At 31.9% G+C, this 13627-nt stretch overlaps 3 protein-coding genes and 1 pseudogene across 3 annotated transcripts in view; 1 reads left to right on the top strand and 3 right to left on the bottom strand.

Annotated features, from left to right (window-relative positions):
* Positions 1-302: 302 nt before the first annotated feature.
* Positions 303-1830, top strand: LOC115878123. Its single transcript, XM_030894492.1, has 2 exons — positions 303-651; positions 790-1830. Exons 1-2 carry the CDS (start codon positions 648-650, stop codon positions 1665-1667), a joined length of 882 nt encoding a protein of 293 aa, XP_030750352.1. The 5' UTR covers positions 303-647; the 3' UTR covers positions 1668-1830.
* A 78-nt stretch (positions 1831-1908) lies between these two features.
* LOC115878121 (putative nuclease HARBI1) lies at positions 1909-4640 on the bottom strand. The gene is made up of 2 exons (XM_030894491.1): positions 3065-4640; positions 1909-2451 (listed from the first exon to the last, which is right to left on the bottom strand). Exons 1-2 carry the CDS (start codon positions 3629-3631, stop codon positions 1924-1926), a joined length of 1095 nt encoding a protein of 364 aa, XP_030750351.1. The 5' UTR covers positions 3632-4640; the 3' UTR covers positions 1909-1923.
* A 4405-nt stretch (positions 4641-9045) lies between these two features.
* Positions 9046-10201, bottom strand: LOC115878074 (annotated as a pseudogene).
* Positions 10202-11632: 1431 nt separating this feature from the next.
* Positions 11633-13627, bottom strand: part of LOC115878120 — a 66970-nt gene continuing 64975 nt past the window's right edge. The window contains exon 4 of the mRNA XM_030894490.1: positions 11633-13208. Coding sequence (XP_030750350.1) covers positions 11693-13208 — 1516 coding nt within the window. The 3' untranslated portion in view covers positions 11633-11692. The remainder of the gene's footprint in view (positions 13209-13627) is intronic.

The raw sequence follows: 13627 nt of genomic DNA, 5'->3' as shown, positions 1-13627 counted from the left end.
ACCTACAGGATAGAAAGTTTATAGTTCGTTATGATAGATACCTCTCCAATAAATATACTGCAAATTCGGGAGTACCGTAGGGGTCCAATCTTAGACCTTTGCTTTTTTTAATTTTTATGGTTTGCCAGAGGTGTTTCAGTATTCTACACCTCTTTTGTTTGCTGACGACATGAAATTTTACCTTCCCATCAGAAATACTACTGATTACATTAGGCTTCAATCTAATATTAAAAGAGCAGTCAACTGGCGCATTATAAATAAATTTGAATTTAACTTATCAAAATGTTGTGTAATGTCTATGAGTTGGGCAAGAAATAATAGCTTTGTTCCAGCAAAGCTAGTAGAACTGTTCTCAGACAGAAAATGAACTGCTTTACTGCTCAGTCGCACAAAATCTCGTTCTAAAACTGTTCCCTAATTTGCACCTGCTGGAACAAAACAAGTACACTGGTATTTATGAAAATTAAATATGACAGTACTGGTATTTATTTGAAAATTGTGTGGTTAGTGGTTATGTGTTATGTATCAAGGTTATGTATAGCGTAAAGTACGGTACGAGCATCTTTTACAATACTTATAAAATATCAAATATTCTATTTAAAAACTGATTAAAAGAGACGTATTAGTCTTGAAATTTTTAATAAAATATGGGTAAGTTAATTAGCTATGAGGTCACATCTATTTTATACGGATTAAAGATGTACTGGTAAATAATTATTAATGGAAGATGTTATCTATAAATAAAATATGTGCTATAACACATTGAAATTTTAATATACTGTTTTTTAGCAAAGTTTATTATTATCGACAATCAGCTTATAAGAATAGAAGACAGTGAAGCCAAAACTATCAATCATGACAATGCAACTGAAACTGTTAGTGTGGAAGAAAGCTGCATAAGTGATAGTGCGAGTACCCCATTGAAAAGGAAACATTCTGATGAAACAAAGAGTTATAAAGAGTGGTCTCCAAAGGCTACGAAAATATTAATTCATTTATACAAAGAATATAGGAATCGAGTGGGCTTGTATGAAATGAGGAATCTAAAAATGATGTTCGACAAAATTTCCAATGTCATGAGGGACGATTATAATCTAGAATATTCGTCAGCAAATTGCTCCAATAGATGGAAAGTATTAGAGAGAAGATATAAAGATTTCATTGACGATCAAAAAAAAACAGGCAGAGGAAAAAAATATTTTGAGTACTTAGACGAAATGACTGATATATTTGGCAATAAAAAGAATATTTATCCTAAGCTATTATTAACAGCTAATTCCCAAAGTAGAAGTAGTTCTACAGCAGGCGCAGAAAGAGAAAATACAGACATTACTGGAATAGAAAATAACAATGATTCACAAAATGCACAAACAACTGATGAAGTTACAGAGATAACATTCAAAAAAGCAGAGAAAAAAGTCACCCCATTGAAACAGTTGTCACCGAACACAAAATGGAGGAAGAGTAATAAAAAATATGACACTCTGATGGAATTAAATAAACAGAAAAAGGAGTATTACCATCAAAAAACACTATATTTACAAAATATGCTTGAGGAAAAGAAAGCCTATCATAAGGAAAAACTACTTTTAGAAAAAGAAAAAATAGCAGCTATAAAAAAGCAAAATATTTTACTAACTAGATTAATACATAAAACATCGAAGTGAAAGGTTGTGTTACTCTAAATAATATGATTAAATTTTTGTTATTCAGTGTTATAAATTTGTTTGTGTTATGTTTTGTATTTATTGAATAAAGAGTTAGTTTGAGAATTAAAAGAATGAACATTTTCCCGTCAGATTTGCAATAATTTTTGATTATGATGTTTTATGTACTTATAAACATTTTTCACTTATTTAGTTACCTACTTACTATACTAACAGCAAATGAAAAACATAAATTTAAAATCTTTGAATTATATATTTAAAAATTTAACATTCTGGATACATAATTTCTCATTTCAAGACCATTCCTGTCATCATAATGTCCATCTCCTTCGATTTCTAACAGAACTTCTTCATTACCGCCTTCATTAAGATTAGGGCCCTCTTCTACAGGAAACTCGTCATTCAGAGCTAAGTTATGCAGAACACAACATGCCCGAATAAAATGACAGATATCCTCGATACTTCTGAATTTAACATGGTAAAGTTGACGAAACTTTTGCTTCAGTATACCAAAACAATGTTCTATTATGTACCGTGAACTGGCCAATTTTCTGTTATAATTTGACTGCACAGCTGTTAGTTCACCTCTATCTCTATAGGGAGTCAGTAAATACCGAGTGCAAGGGTAACCACTATCTCCTAGTATATACCTATTTCTACCACATTTTTCTTCTAGTTGAGTTGACAGTGGGGAAGTGCGAAACACACGGCTATCATGAACTGATCCAGGATAACCAATGAAAATATCCCTAATTTTCCTTTGGTGGTCACACACTACTTGCATCTAAAAATAAATCCAATACTGGTATAAATATGTAGGTCTACTTTGTTTATTAAAGAAAATAATTAATATTATATTAAGACAAATAAATGATCATTATAGATTATTTCTGAAAACAAGCTAGGCAAAAGTTTTCATATTTCAGGAAAATGTGTAATGCTAACAAAACTTAAATTAGACAAAATCGGAAAAAACTTTCAATAATATGTACAAATATATTCTACAAAACTTTTCCAACTCTTAAATTTTATGTATGTCGTGTTTTGGCTATATTTGTACACTATATTTTACATTATAGCTATGCTTAATACAATTTTGCCATGCAATGTCCTATGGATTTTGTTAGTAAAAATAAGTTGTAGAATTAATATATATAGCCCTGTATATAAAGCATGTTCCATTTAAAAAGCACTCTGTGCATAGCGTACACCTTTTGTTTTTGGTTTTAATGTTTTTTTAAACCTTGTTTTTGAATTCTAGGGAAAAATACATCAATTGGCTATTTTTGGATATTTTCAAAAATACAAGGAGGGTAAAAGATAAGCCCCTGTTAGGTACTCTTTAGAACACCCTGTCCATATATGATTATTCTGTACAAAATATTGTAAAGACTTACCTGAATAGAAAAAAAATGTTTCCGATTGAGGTACGAATCAGCATCTTCAGAAGGTTTATCAATTTTTATGTGTGACCCATCTATGACGCCCACAACACCAGGAAAGCCTCTTGCTTCAAAATGGCCTTCAATAATATTTTTTTCTTCATTAGATGGCCATGTTATTAAGTCTCTTCCTAGATTACTCAAAAAAGCAGTTACTCTTTTTATAATTCTGAAAAGAGAACTAATGCTTATATTGAATCTATCAGACACATCTCTAAAGCTTGCTGTCTGATGACCCGCAAACCATAGAAACACTAAGATATGATACTCGGCATCTAATTTGCCAAATCCACCACTATGCCCTATATTAAATTGGTCACTTTGTCGAAATCGTTCAACAATACCTTGAAAAACATTTCTTGAGACGCGAAAATGTTCCAAAAAAACTGTATTATTGTACTGAGGCACAGTCTGTTCAACATAATTTTCATTCTTTGGTCGAGGTTGTGGTAGATTTTCTTCGTCAGAAGAACTAGAACTACTAGTTAAACTGGAACTAGATGAAGATATATCAGAAATCATTTTAACTTTTTCACAGAAACACTAAACGAATTAACAAGACAATTTCCAACATTTTATACACAGAACACAGAAAGTTTTATCGAATATACATAAAGAATAAACATAACCCACTTTTATAAATAACACAAAAGCGCATGCCCAGAACTTGCTAAATTCTTCCTTTTTGATGGAATTGTAATAACTGTTCTGAAACCGTTCCGATTTTAAAATTCCACTTGCAGGAACATAATGTTTGAAGTTCCAAGTTACTACCAGTTCGCAAAATTTGTTGCTGGAACACATTTTCTATATTGCGCACGAGCATCGCGTGCTAACAGTTCTGTTACTCTGCTGGAACAAAGCTAATATTTGTAATTACTTGATCGATAACCAGCCACTGAGGCAAGTTAATTTGGTAAGAGATTTAAGGCTGGAGTATGATAATAAATTAAATTATTCATCTCATGTTAAGAATAAGAGAGCTGAAGCGTTAAGATCTTTAGGTTTTTTAATTAGGCAATGGACCCATTTTGATAATTTTCAAACATTAAAAATATTGTATTTTGCGTTGGTGCTATCTAATATAAATTTCAAACATAGACGCTTAAAATCTGATCATAAATGAGCAAAATTGGCAACGTTGTAGTCAAGTAAAGTTTAAATTGTTCCCCTTCTTGCGCGTGTTACAATCGCGGTATAGGTACAGTGTGTCCCAGGTCAAGTGGTAATTTGAGTCGGTAGAATATCCGGATTTAACACTCTTTATTCACATAAACCGTTTATTCAATTCCGACGATTCTGTATGAACTTGTAATGATTTAATAAGTTATATTCGTGTTGTTTCCATTATTATACCCTTATAACTGTTCTAACATTTTTTTTAATTATATTAATGCAATTTAATATCCCGAAACCATTAAAGTTAATTTAGTAGTATTGGAACTTTCATAAAAAGAAAAGTATATTTTCTGAATCTACATATTCTGAGGCTACGGTAGATTCTGCATTAGCCTTTAATATAATCTATTTGATATTTTTAATTCAAGAAACAAATATCCTAAATATAGTTTCAAAAAAACATTGTCAACTGATACCCAGGCGCAATTTTTGACTATTTAAATTTTATTACAACGTATATATTAAATTTAAAACTAAATAACAACTTAGTGATAAAATTACCTAGAAATACTAGATTTTTAGGTTTTGTGATATGTATAAACCGTTTTAAAAGGTTTAATACATTATTTTTATACCCTATTGTAGGAATGAAAAATTACTAGATTTTCCATTAATAAATAAGTTGTCTCAGGACCATATAGAATTGCTTTTTGGAGCTATAAGGAGCAAGGGTGGTTTTAATAACAACTCGACTGCTAGACAATTTGAGGCTGCATATAAAAGGCTACTAGTTAAAAGCAGTATAAGGGGAGCAAACACTGATAATGTCATTGAATTCGGGGGCATAAATATACTAGCGACAGGGGCAGGTACACCTACAAGATCTGCTGAAGAGGACAATTTGGAGCAAACAGAATATTTCAAAAACGTTGAAATTGAAATAAAAAAAATATTTCAAATGTTCAACTTTATAATTCTTCTCTGTGAGATCTAACGATCTACACAGAAGATCTAGTAGCTTATATATCTGGGTGTGTGGTCAAGAAGCTGAAGGCTTCAGTTAGTTTCAACATTTTAAAAGGTTATTATAATCACTATTATTGTAGTAATGAAAAATTACTAGATTATATATTAACAAATAAGTTGTCTCAGGGCCATATATAGAATTGTTTTTTGGAGCTACAAGGAGCAAGGGTGGTTTTAATAACAACCCGACTGCTAGACAATTTGAGGCTGCTTATGAAAGGCTATTAGTTAAAAGCAGTATAAGTGAACCAAACACTGGCAATGTCATAGAATTCGGGGGCATAAATATACTAGCGACTGGGGCAGGTAAAGCTACAAGATCTGCTGAAGGGGATGATTTGGTAGTAGTTGATGATATGTAGTAGGTGTTTAGGTATATTTAAAATGAGCAAATTAAAAGCCAAAAAATGTCGTCTTTGAAGTCCTCTTAAAGTAGATTTGGTTTGGTTGGCCAACTAACTTATATTTAATGAATAGGTTGTGTAAATAGCTCTGTATGTGTATGTTTTTATTTGAGGTAAATTTTGTAGGCTTCTCTTGATGGTCCTGCAAAGGGACATATTTGACAGGATATTGAAGAGTCCAAAAACTCAAAAGTATGAGCCACGTCTTCGCTCATTTGCTCTCACTTCGGCTTTCCATTCGCCAAGGGCATATGCTTTTGTGAGGAAGACCTTTAATAACTCTCTGCCGCATTTAAATACTATCTCCAAGTGGTACACAGCAGTTGATGGAAGCCATAACTGTTTTAAAATTACGAGCTAAGGAATCCAAAAACAAACTGGTCTGTAACTTAGTGTTCGAAGAGATGTCGATAAGAAAAAGAATAGAATGGAATGGAACAAAATTTACAGGGTATGTTGATATAGGTGGTAATGTTGATTCTGATGAACTGCCTGAGGGAAGAGAGGCTTTAGTTTTATGGTAGTTTGCCTAAACCAGAGTTGGAAAATTCCATTTGGCTATTTTCTAAATGGCATAACAGCCAATGAAAAAGCTGAGCTTCTTAAAAGATGCTTAGAATTTCTCCATGCATCAGTTATAGTTATTTGTTCTATTACTTTTGATGGTGCAGCATCAAATGTAAGAATGGCTGAAAAATTAGGTTTAGATGTCAGTAATTTTGAAAACATAATATCACATTTTAATAATCCAATAAGTAACGATCCAATATATATATTTTATGATCCTTGTCACATGATCAAACTAGTCAGAAATTGTTTAGCTTCAATGAAAAGATTGCAAAATGGGGAAGGTCATGATATAAATTGGAATTATATCATAAAATTAGTTGAAAAACAAAACTTCGAAGGGCTTCATGCAGGGAACAAATTACGTATGCGTCATCTGCAATGGACTCGCGAAAAAATGGGTGTTAAATTGGCGACACAAACATTAAGTAAGAGCGTTTCAGATGCTTTAATGTTTTTATGCCAAGAATTAAATTGTTCGGAATTTATAAATTCTGAGGCTACGGCAGATTTTGCCTTAGCCTTTAATAACCCATTTGATATTTTTAATTCTAGAAACAGATATGCTAAATATAGTTTCAAAAAACCATTATCAAATGATACCCAGGCGCAATTTTTTGCCTATTTATATTTCATTTCAAAGTACATCTTAAATTTAAAATTAAATAAAAACTTGGTGATAAAATCAGCTCGAAAGACAGGATTTTTAGGTTTTCTGATATGTATAAATAGTTTAAAAGGTTTATATAATCATTATTGTAGGAATGAAAAATTACTAGGTTATCTATTAACAAATAAGTTCTCTCAGGACCATATAGAATTGTTTTTTGGAGTTATAAGGAGCAAGGGTGGTTTTAGTAACAACCCGACCGCTAGACAATTTGAGGCTGCTATAATAAGCAGCCTTAAAGCAGTATAAGTGGACCAAAAACAGGGAATGTCATAGAATTCGGGGGTATAAATATACTAGCGACAGGGGCAGGTACAGCTACAAATCTGCCGAAGGGGATGATTTGGAGCAAACACAATATTTCAAACATGTTGAAATTGATATAAAAAAAATATATTTCAAATTTTCAATATTATAGTTCTTCTGTGTGGGATCTAACGATCTAGACAAAAGATATAGTGGGGATAAGACTTCAGTTAATTGTTTAAGCTGCCTAAGTCTCTTAGAAGCTGATGATTCAAGTACCCTGCAGAAACGAAAAACTTACGGAAAACTTATTAAAGAATCGCCTTTAATTCAAGATGCATGTAAGGCCGCTGAATTTTTTTTTCGTTTTTATATGAAAACTGTGGGTCTCTTAAAAAACATACATTACAATTTTAATTTAATTACATTACAATTTTAATAGTTAACACCTTAAAAACACTTTCCCCAGCTATTTTAAATTATTTTAAGGATAATTTGTTTGAGGATGATGCAGTAAATAATCATTGCACTGGACGCTGGGGCTTACTGACGATTTTTTGCAAATATAATTTACTTAATTTTAAAACAATATGATTTTTTGCTTTGGGTATTTTTGGAAGTAAAATATATTTAAAAACTGGCAAAGATAATGAAAAACTGCATCAGTAATTGGAAGCAAATACATCTGATTTGGATATATTCCTGCCAGTTACTCGGAATATGAAAATAATAAGATAATAGATATGAGATACATAATTGTACCCAATGGCTTTCCAGATCTTGGAGTGAATTCAAACGTAGTTCTTCGGCTAACACAATCTGTTACAAGACATATAAATTCCAAAATATTCTTTGATAACCGGTTCAATAGCGTCCCATTACAAATGTATCTTTCAAAACAAGGCATTACCACTCGGAACACACAGTTAGAATGAATAGGGTACCAAACAGTAATATGCCAAAAGACACGGAACTAAAGAAAAATGGCCGTGGAACTATGGTGGAGAAAATCGCCACAGTTGATGGCACAAATAAATCTACGGTCACGTGGTATGACAACAAATTGGTGAACATTTTATCAACATATGCTGGAAGTATATAGAATAGAATAATCAACGTTCGAAGATTTTCCAAGAAGGATAAAACACATATAATGGTTCAATGTCGAAAAGTTGTAATGATCTATAACACGTATATGGGAGGTGTAGAACTCCTGGATTCCATGCATAGGATACTACAGAATCAAACTCAGGTAAAAAAAATAGTATATGCGTATATTTTTCCATATTATCGATTTAATGATCGTTAATGCGTGGATACTTTGGAGAATAAATATCAATGAGTTTAATAGTTTAGCTCTGGCAGATTAAAGACAATATAACTAAAAAGAGGTCGTCCACGCTTATGCCAAATGTATAATATAAAAGAAAAAGGTGTTTTTCCAAGAGGTTCGAACAGATGGATACGGCCATCTTCCATTATGGTGTCACAAAAGGCAAAGGTGCAAATATCGTTGCGGGGCCAAAAACTTTATAAAATGTGAAATGTGTAATACTTTTCTTTGTTTCAACAAGGATAGAAATTGTTTGCACAAATTTCACACTGAATAAATTTTGTTAAAAATATAAGGATTAATAATTATGGATGTGTGTGTGTTTTTTTTTCCACCAGTTCAAAATAAATTTTGATTTTAAAATGTTTTATTGCATATTGTTCCATATATGACACAGAAAAAAATTAATACACAGCTCGTTTAAATGACCAACAACTGTACCCATTACCCTATTAGATGACTAAATGTTACATATTCATTTCAAACAAGTACCTAAAACTAAATGAAAAACTAAATTTAAATAACAAAGAAAACATTTAAAAAAATAAATATATATGTATACCAAGCAATATTTAACAATTAAATAAGTAACAAAGGCCACTCTTTATTTTGGTTAACCATCCATCACAAAAGCAGTATTTTTTTAAACTGCCATTTTTAATAATGCACGAAGTGTAACTTTTATAAATATTCAGTCTGCTAATATCTCCTAGTAATTCTAAACTCCCTCTTTGACTATTCCCTTGTACCGTAGCTTCAAACATGGCGTAAGGGTATGTCTCTACAATGATGAGATATTCGTTGACAAAGTCACCTGTTCCCTTAGACTTTCCTATGGAAATAATTTTCCTTAGTCGAAATTTAGCACAAAGGTCTGCTTCATCGGGATAATTCAAAATTATTGCGTTAATTTGGTTCACAACAAATCTACCTATAAAATAAGCTACTGGTTCTTTTATGCTAATGTAATAACCGTCACAGGTACAATAGTGCTTTGGAATGCAGGCATCCTGGCAAGAACGATTTTCCGGAATCTTTTGAAATAAAGATTGCGCTCTAGGGCAACCCACAGCGGGTTTTATACTAAAACTAGAATTAAATATTTGTAAAATATTCTGGAGAGTAATATGAAAATCGAAGGGAGTAACTAATCTCTTTTAGGCATTAAAACGAAAATTTTTATAAAACGTCGAATAGGTCTTCTTGAACATATGAGGAAATTTAAAATAAAGGAAAGGTAAGCGTTCCTCCATCCACCCGGTATAAGTTAATCTGATATCTCCGAATCTGAATCCATGGTCGCTAAATATAATTATTATTGAATCGTTTAAAGACTGGATTATATCGGTGTCTGTTAAAAACTCCAAATCTTTAGCATCCATGGAAAAGGGCAGGTTGACATTATCGTGGCTGAAACTATTTAGCCAGAACAACGAGAATGAAGGACTATCTTTCGACGAGGTAGCAAAATCCTTTGCAGCGGCCAGGATCCTTTCTGCAATATTTTCCGAACCGGTACAGGTCGCCATGTAATATCTCGATTTTATAGGCAGTCTTTAGGCTGTTTTCTTGTGTACATATCAATAAAGAATAGAATTAATATAATGGAATCTAATTTTAGGAGTCGTATTTATGATGAACACCGTCTTGAGACTTATAAATTAAATTTTCTAAAAACTAATTTGAAATTCGTATACATTTTGAAACATATTAGATGATTAAGTGTTGCATATTCATTTCGAACAAGTACCTAAAACTGAATGAAAAACTAGATTTAAATAACAAAAACATTTATTAAAAAATAAATAATATATATATATATATATATATATATATATATATATATATATATATATATATATATATATATATATATATATATATATATATATATATATATATATATATATATATATATATATATATATATATATATAGCAAGCAATATTTAACAATTAAATAAGTAACAAAGGCCACTCTTTATTTTGGTTAACCATCCATCACAAAAGCAGTATTTTTAAACTGCCATTTTTAATAATGCACGAAGTGTAACTTTTATAAATATTCAGTCTGCTAATATCTCCTAGTAATTCTAAACTCCCTCTTTGACTATTCCCTTGTACCGTAGCTTCAAACATGGCGTAAGGGTATGTCTCTACAATGATGAGATATTCGTTGACAAAGTCACCTGTTCCCTTAGACTTTCCTATGGAAATAATTTTCCTTAGTCGAAATTTAGCACAAAGGTCTGCTTCATCGGGATAATTCAAAATTATTGCGTTAATTTGGTTCACAACAAATCTACCTATAAAATAAGCTACTGGTTCTTTTATGCTAATGTAGTAGTAACCGTCACAGGTACAATAGTGCTTTGGAATGCAGGCATCTTGGCAAGAACGATTTTCCGGAATCTTTTGAAATAAAGATTGCGCTCTAGGGCAACCCACAGCGGGTTTTATACTAAAACTAGAATTACATATTTGTAAAATATTCTGGAGAGTAATATGAAAATCGAAGGGAGTAACTAATCTCTTTTTGGCATTAAAACGAAAATTTTTATAAAACGTCGAATAGGTCTTCTTGAACATATGAGGAAATTTAAAATAAAGGAAAGGTAAGCGTTCCTCCATCCACCCGGTATAAGTTAATCTGATATCTCCGAATCTGAATCCATGGTCGCTAAATATAATTATTATGAATCGTTTAAAGACTGGATTATATCGGTGTCTGTTAAAAACTCCAAATCTTTAGCATCCATGGAAAAGGGCAGGTTGACATTATCGTGGCTGAAACTATTTAGCCAGAACAACGAGAATGAAGGACTATCTTTCGACGAGGTAGCAAAATCCTTTGCAGCGGCCAGGATCCTTTCTGCAATATTTTCCGAACCGGTACAGGTCGCCATGTAATATCTCGATTTTATAGGCAGTCTTTAGGCTGTTTTCTTGTGTACATATCAATAAAGAATAGAATTAATATAATGGAATCTAATTTTAGGAGTCGTATTTATGATGAACACCGTCTTGAGACTTATAAATTAAATTTTCTAAAAACTAATTTGAAATTCGTATACATTTTGAAACATATTAGATGATTAAGTGTTGCATATTCATTTCGAACAAGTACCTAAAACTGAATGAAAAACTAGATTTAAATAACAAAAAAACATTTATTAAAAAAATAAATATATATATATATATATATATACCAAGCAATATTTAACAATTAAATAAGTAACAAAGGCCACTCTTTATTTTGGTTAACCATCCATCACAAAAGCAGTATTTTTTTAAACTGCCATTTTTAATAATGCACGAAGTGTAACTTTTATAAATATTCAGTCTGCTAATATCTCCTAGTAATTCTAAACTCCCTCTTTGACTATTCCCTTGTACCGTAGCTTCAAACATGGCGTAAGGGTATGTCTCTACAATGATGAGATATTCGTTGACAAAGTCACCTGTTCCCTTAGACTTTCCTATGGAAATAATTTTCCTTAGTCGAAATTTAGCACAAAGGTCTGCTTCATCGGGATAATTCAAAATTATTGTGTTAATTTGGTTCACAACAAATCTACCTATAAAATAAGCTACTGGTTCTTTTATGCTAATGTAGTAGTAACCGTCACAGGTACAATAGTGCTTTGGAATGCAGGCATCTTGGCAAGAACGATTTTCCGGAATCTTTTGAAATAAAGATTGCGCTCTAGGGCAACCCACAGCGGGTTTTATACTAAAACTGGAATTACATATTTGTAAAATATTCTGGAGAGTAATATGAAAGTCGAAGGGAGTAACTAATCTCTTTTTGGCATTAAAACGAAAATTTTTATAAAACGTCGAATAGGTCTTCTTGAACATATGAGGAAATTTAAAATAAAGGAAAGGTAAGCGTTCCTCCATCCACCCGGTATAAGTCAATCTGATATCTCCGAATCTGAATCCATGGTCGCTAAATATAATTATTATTGAATCGTTTAAAGACTCGATTATATCGGTGTCTGTTAAAAACTCCAAAACTTTAGCATCCATGGAAAAGGGCAGGTTGACATTATCGTGGCTGAAACTATTTAGCCAGAACAACGAGAATGAAGGACTATCTTTCGACGAGGTAGCAAAATCCTTTGCAGCGGCCAGGATCCTTTCTGCAGTATTTTCCGAACCGGTACAGGTCGCCATGGAGTATCTCAATTTTATAGGCAACCTGTAGGCGGATATCATATAAGGCCTTAAGTAGAAGTCGGTAGGTGCGTTAATAAATCCTTTTTTATAATAATTGAACGTGCTAACCAAAGGCTCGTCTTCTCCGTAGGCCGTTAAAAACCCATTTTCTTTGTACGTTTTCCAAATAATATCACAGTTATCAAAACTCTCACTCTTGTTACATATAGTGCCCAGCGTGTCCATACTACGTCCACTCAATATAGCCATTAGATTAGGAAAAGTATTGTCGCCTATTTTGTTATAACCCAGGAAACTTATAAACTTTTTCTCCAAATGATTAAAAGTTTTCGGCATCGTACGCTCCAAATTCAGTCTGGATACACTGTCAATACCGATCATAAATATCTTGTATGCATCTGAATCGCTTCTAGATTGATTCGTTTTGTTCCTATCGGGAAAGAATACTGTATGAACATTTTTGTAAACTATATGGAATATATTCTTGCAAATTACTCTAATGTATGGGTAAGTAATGTCCGTTTCTTTAACGAAGGTCTTGCATTTGGAATGACTAAAAAATAAAACAAAATGAGTCAAATAATATGATTACTATTATTTCACAATAATTACTAAACATTAATTCAGTATTTGGTATGCCAATCAGAACCGATTTTTTTTCAATTAATTTAGTACTTTTATATCTTTCATAACTCTGAAAAAAATCGTAGAAGCTATTGAAAATGAACAATTGGTTCATTTTAACAATTTCTTTAAAAAGTTGAAAACAGAGGAAATCGCATTCAAATTTTGAACTATCAAAATATTGGCTTCCCTATTAATTTTACGGCAAAGTCGTAAATAGGGTTTTCAAAGGTCTGCGCATGCATATTTGAACAATTTTGGACAAGCTGATTTTAAGTAACTTAAGAAAAATTGCATTTATCTTTAAATTAAAACTGAACAGGTGACAACGCAAAACCAGGCAAATGC

The sequence above is a fragment of the Sitophilus oryzae genome, unplaced genomic scaffold, assembly GCF_002938485.1.
Source record: "Sitophilus oryzae breed Bouriz unplaced genomic scaffold, Soryzae_2.0 scaffold_1500_pilon_pilon, whole genome shotgun sequence".
Lineage (NCBI taxonomy): Eukaryota > Metazoa > Arthropoda > Insecta > Coleoptera > Curculionidae > Sitophilus > Sitophilus oryzae.
This window is presented reverse-complemented; position numbering and strand designations above follow the sequence as displayed.